Genomic DNA, 6,000 nt, shown 5'->3' on the forward strand with positions numbered 1-6,000 from the left:
CGGCTCAGGTCATGGTCTCAGGGTCCTGGGATCGAGCCCCGCATCGGGTTCTCTCTGCTCAGCAGGGAACCTGCTTCCCCCTCTCTCTCTGCCTGCCTCTCTACTTGTGATCTCTTTCTGTCAAATAAATAAATAAAATCTTAAAAAAAAAATAAAAATGACAACCCCTGAGCCTCACTCATATCCCAGGGACTGCAGTCTGGGAAGTCATGTGCAACAAATCCATTTTGGTACAGGAGGTGGTCCCCAGACCTCAGGTGAAAAACATTAGCAAGTCTAGACTCAAGTGTAAAAGAGACCTTTTGATTCAGGTGATAAGAAATGGTATGTCCCAGCCACAAGCCTCATAAGAGAGGGGAAATGGGCTCCCATGAAGAAGAACAGACCTAATTCACAGAAACAGGGGAAGGACTCTGGAATAGAGGCTTAGGTCAGCTATGATTTCTCTATGTTAAACTGTAGACTGTAGTAATCAGAAGCCTAATCCAAATGTATGATCTGTGCCAGGCAACTGGGCTTGGATAGCAGCAGGGGTCCCATCACCTTCAGCTGATAAGCTAATGGGGCAGTGAAGCACAAGATTAATATGGAGCCAGATTAGATGAGGCTGTAGGAGAGGCAGTGGGAAAGAAGAATAAATGGGGGGGCGCCTGGGTGGCTCAGTGGGTTAAGCCGCTGCCTTCAGCTCAGGTCATGATCTCAGGGTCCTGGGATCGAGCCCCGCATCAGGCTCTCTGTTCAGCAGGGAGCCTGCTTCCTCCTCTCTCTCTCTGCCTGCCTCTCTGCCTACTTGTGATCTCTCTCTGTCAAATAAATAAATAAAAATCTTTAAAAAAAAAAAAAAAGAAGAAGAAATGGGGAAGGGTGTCATTCTTGCCTGCTGTTAACTGCTGTCCACAAGAGCCATGTGTCTTTGGTTTCCTGCTCTGGATGCTTACCTGATCGATAGTCTTCCACAGTGATTAACGTCTTCCACAGTGATTAACAAAGCCTTCCTTGGAAAGCCAGCGTAGGAGATGGATTGAAGACCTGCCCTGGCTGAAGGGAGGAGATGAGGAAGAGAGTCTCTAAAATCTTGCCTATTTCCCCAACTTCCAGGTGTGTGTACAATGGAAAAGGGAATCTAAGGGTCCTTCTAACAAGAAAAATAGACTCTGAAAATACCACTGGCCTATTGTTAGTATAGGATGGCAATATTCTGCCTTTCCCCCGGTCACTAATCCAGTGGACAGCACTCCAGGCAGGCCCTACCAACTCATTAGAGCTGGCATCAGGAAGGAAATATTTCACCATCTAACTCATGAAGTCCATCCTGGCTGAACTCCCGGCTCATGACCTGGAGGACAGAGGCAGCTGGCATGGTCAGCTCTCAGCCATAGTCCCAGCGATTGGGCTGTGCTGAGGGCAGTCCTGTCCCTCACCTTGTGCAGAAGGTCCTTGAGACTGTGCGCCATGATCCCCTTCCGTATGCTCCGGTCAGCAGTGCTTACTCTGCAGGGCCGGGCCTTGGGGGCCTCCCGGCTGGACTCAGACAAGAACTGCTGGGTCACCACCGAGGTGCTCATGGCCACATGCCTGGGGACAATTTAGAGCATCAGAATGAGTTGTCTGCTGCCTCCCAGCCCTTACCCCACTGCAAGACACTCGCTTCCCTTCCCCTGTAGTTTGATCTCATATTTTTTCTCCTCCACTACCACCAGCCCTGCTCTAAATCTTACTAGTGTTGCTCAAAGGCCTTGTTAGATCAGTACATCTCAAACGTTAACGAACATGTATTTCCTCTGGGGATCTCAATCTGATTCAGAGTCTGGGATTCCAAATGTCTAATAAATTTCCAAGTGGCATTGGTGCTGTTCATTGGCGCTGACCATGATGAGTAGCAAGGTGATAGGGGACCCATCCCATATCCCCCCCAGTTCCACTTTCCTCTCTTGGCCTCTCTTCCCATCTGTAAAGTGAAATGAAGTGGTGAAGGGGCCTGGGTTTTTGAGTCAGACCCAAGCCTGAATCCTGGCTCCACTACCTATTGGCCAGGTGACTGAGAGCACCCAATCTGTGCCTCAGTGCCCCCATCTATTAATTTGGTGTCCTAATCCCCACTTCTAAAAGTTGTGATCAAGTTTAAATGAGATCCAGAATGGGGGCGCCTGGTGGCTTGGTTGGTTAAATGTCCAACTCTTGATTTCAGCTCTGCTCATGATCTCAGGGTCCTGAGACTGAGCCCTGCTTTGGGCTCTGCACTGAGTATGGAGCCTGCTTAAGATTCTCTCTCCCTCTTGTGCCCCCCACCCCTACTCAAGAGTTCCACTCTCTCTCTCTAATTAAGAAAAAAGAAGTGCAAAACCTTGGGCCCCACTCCAGACCTACTAAATCGGCATCTGCATTTAACAAAATGCCCAGGGAACTTATAAGCTCTTTGAAGTTTGAAAAGGTCTGCCGTACCACTCCCAAGTGGATCCCCTTTGCTTCCACCCTTGGCTCTCCTCACCTGGACAAGGACTTGGGGTAGAGAAGGCTGAGGGACTTCATGGCATATTCCATCCTTGTCACCTGGATAGTTTTGGACCTGGGAAGGAAGCAGAAAGTTAGTTAGAGTAGGAATACAAGGCTCCCTGTCACTCATCATTTGACACAGTGCAACCCCACCCTCATCCAGCTAACCTCCACTCTGGTCTCTCCTCGAAACTCCCACACACACTTTTCTAGCCCTTCTCCTGTCCCATCCCACACATGCCAACTGGGACCAAGCTGGAAACCCCCTCAGGGCCCAAGCTTAACCCCACTCAGCAGCTGCCCCCCCTCCCCAGGACTACTCACTCCATGTTTCTCTGACTCTGGCTCTGATCACACTGATCAGGGATCCCCAGCTGGGGCTGAAGAGGCCCTGCCTAGTTGGGTCCTGTCCCTGGGGGCAGAGTCCATTTCATGCTGGCAGGAGGTGAGTCACACCACCCCCCTCTTCTGGAGACTCTTTCCTCACCTATAGCCCAGACACCTCCCAGGCCAGGCTCACACAGGCCAGGCATCCCAGTCCACAAAGGCTCTCTCCTGCACCCTTGAACAATCCAGACCCCTTCTGAGGCTTCCCACTGGCCAAAAGGACTTTCTGTGATGAAGGATGTTGGAGATGTTCTATATCCTTTCTCCCAAGTACCACAACTGCTAGCTTCATGTGGCTACCAAGCACTTGAAATGTGGCTAGTACAACGGAGGAGTTGGATTTTTAATTTTGTTTAATGTTAACTAATTTGAATTGAAATAGCCACTTTGGCTTATGGCTACTAGTAACCATCCTGAACCCAAAGATCTAGCTGATAGCCCTGGGCTCACCTGCCACTTTCTCTTCTTAAACCTGTCTGCCTTGGGTCTTACATGCTCCAAGCCTTTGCGTTGACAGGTCCCACCACCTGCAGTGTCCTCTACCAGCCCAGGGCTAACCATATGCAGCTTTGAAGCCCCAACTTCATTATTTTTCACTCTTTGGAAAGCCTTTTTGTTTATTTTATTTTTTTATTTACTGATGAGAAAAGTTTTAGGTGGACAACACAGACTGGACAAGAACATTATAAATGGGGGAAACAGAGGCTCTGGAAAGCCTTTTTAGATGGCTCACACAGTTCCCCCTTTATCTTGCCCTTCCTACATCCAAGCCAAGTGTGCCTCAGTGTCTGTGTCTGCCTTAGCCCCACCAATCCTTGGGTTCCTCGCCCTCGGATGTTCTCTCTATTTCCAGTGCAGAGGCACAAGTCTGGGGGCCCAGGGGGTGGTCATGGAGCAAGGAACCCCCTCCCCAGTTGGGTATCTCTTTCCTTTTAACAATTAGGGGGACTTCCTAGGCTAGCCTATCTGTGAACTCCCCCATTTAGGACTACCCAAGTCCACCTGTCTCAGCCTTACTCCTCACTCCCCATGCTGAGCCCACCTCACCTGTTCTCCAGGAGCCCTTCCCCCCACAAAATCCCAAAAGAAAACACTTACCTCCTCCTTACAGCCTCTAGTAAGATAACTCCGGTAAGATAACTAACTGCTCAGCACAGCACAGCACAGCCCTCCCTCCATTTTATTTCCAGCTCCCAGGGAAGCCCCTCCCCTGGCCTTCAGCCCCAGCTGGGGAAAAGAGCATGGGGAGTGAGTATGTAGCTCTCACCCTTGGGACTTCAGGCCAGCCAAACTTTCAGAAAAGGCCCAAAAGGAGGGGAAGAGGCAAGTTTCGAAAACTTTGGGACAGGGTATGGCTCAGGACGTGATATCAGGCACAGAGGGCACAGAAAATAGGCACATGTAGGTTGTGGTCCCAGCCCCGCTCACGGTCACTGAGTGTAGACAAGCTGTCTCACTTCTGTGAGCCCCAGTTTCTCTCACCTGTATAACAGCAATAATAATTCCTGTGTTAGGGAATTGAGGTGAGGATTTGTGATAATGAAAATAAAGGACTTTGCAACAAAGACAGCTCATAGATGGAAGTGAATATGGGTGTTATAATTAATAATAGTAGAGACTAAGACTAGCTGAAATGTGTAGTGGTGAATAGTGTAAGATCTTACCCTTGACCCAGCAATCCTACTCCTGTATATATTATCCAAGAGAAATGAAAACATATGTCCATGGTTTTCATAGTGTTGTTCACAATAGGTAAAAGACAGAAATGAATGTTCATCAATTGATGAATGGATTCTTTAAATGTGACATATCCATAAATGGAATATTATTTGTCAATTAAAAAGGATTACGTGCTACTACATGGATAAATTTTGAAAACATGCAAAGTGAAAGAAGCCAGTCACAAAAGATCACATACATATTTGTATGAAATGTCCAAACAGGCAAAACTATAAAAATAAAAAATAAATTAGTGATTGCTTATAGCTAGGGAGGGAGAAGAAATGGGGAATGATTCTAATGGGGACTGATGGGGTTTCTTTTAGGAGAGACAAAAATGTTCTAATCAATTATTCTAATCACAGTCCATTTTGACAATGGTTGAACAACACTTAAAATATGCTAAAAGACATTTGACTGTTATTTGTTTATTTCTACTTTTACAAGTGATTCATAAAGCTGTTTAAAAAAAAGAGAGTTCAAGGTCATCTTGTTTCAGCTCAAGGTGTTTCACACTGTGTATTATCACCTGGAAAGCTTGTTAAAATTCAGATTTCTGGGCCCCATTCCAGAGTTTCTGACTCAGTCTGACTGGGGTGGATTCTAAGGAACCATTTCTAAGAGCTTCCTAGGTGATCCTGAAGATGTGACTGCTCAGGAACCCCACTCGAGAGCTAGAGGTCTAGCATTGGCTGTGTGATGTAACTCTTCTAAGCCTCAGTTGGATCTGACAAATAGAGATTAAAAATAGCTCCTGGGCGCCTGGGTGGCTCAGTGGGTTAAGCTGCTGCCTTCGACTCAGGTCACGATCTCAGGGTCCTGGGATCGAGTACCACTCTCTGCTCAGCAGGGAGCCTGCTTCCCTTCCTCTCTCTCTGCCTGCCTCTCTGCCTACTTGTGATCTCTCTCTGTCAAATAAATAAATAAAATCTTTAAAAAAAAGAAAAAGCTCCTACCCCATTGGGTTGTCATGAAGGTTGAATGAGATAATCATGAAATGCCTGCTGCAGAATTTAGTGCATCCTTGGGGCTCAGTAAATCACTATTGCTATTATTATTATTTTAAAGATTAATTAATTAATTAATTTGAGAGAGTGAGGACTCATGTGCACAAGCGAGTGAGCAAGGGGAGAGGCAAAGGGAGAGGGAGAGAAGCAGACTCCCCGCTGAGTGCGGAGCCTGATCCCAGGAACCGGAGATCACGACCTGAAGCAGAATCAAGAGTCAGACACCCAACCAAGCCACCCAGGTGCCCCTATTATTAATATCTAAATCCCTCCCTGGCAGAGCTCCCAGACAGCCATCATTTATTTACTCATTCATTCATTCATTCAACAAATATTTATTAGGCACTTACTATGTGCCAGCCCTCAGAGGGGCTGAGAATACAGCAGGAAAGAA

General features: G+C 47.2%; 1 protein-coding gene across 2 annotated transcripts in view; it reads right to left on the reverse strand.

Annotated features, from left to right (window-relative positions):
- The window catches only part of CIDEC (cell death inducing DFFA like effector c), a 12,266-nt gene extending 8,187 nt beyond the window's left edge, over window positions 1–4,079 (reverse strand). Inside the window, exons 1-3 of one of the 2 annotated variants that reach the window (XM_032326577.1) lie at window positions 3,979–4,079; window positions 2,489–2,566; window positions 1,422–1,575 (exon numbers count right to left, since the gene is read on the reverse strand). In XM_032326577.1, coding sequence (XP_032182468.1) covers window positions 1,422–1,575; window positions 2,489–2,541 — 207 coding nt within the window. In that variant the 5' untranslated portion in view covers window positions 2,542–2,566; window positions 3,979–4,079. Of the gene's footprint in view, window positions 1–1,421; window positions 1,576–2,488; window positions 2,567–2,817; window positions 2,851–3,978 lie in introns of those variants that run through there. The other variant, XM_032326569.1, reaches the window with a different exon arrangement.
- Window positions 4,080–6,000: the final 1,921 nt, after the last annotated feature.

The sequence above is a fragment of the Mustela erminea genome, chromosome 1, assembly GCF_009829155.1.
Source record: "Mustela erminea isolate mMusErm1 chromosome 1, mMusErm1.Pri, whole genome shotgun sequence".
NCBI classification, from domain to species: Eukaryota; Metazoa; Chordata; class Mammalia; order Carnivora; family Mustelidae; genus Mustela; species Mustela erminea.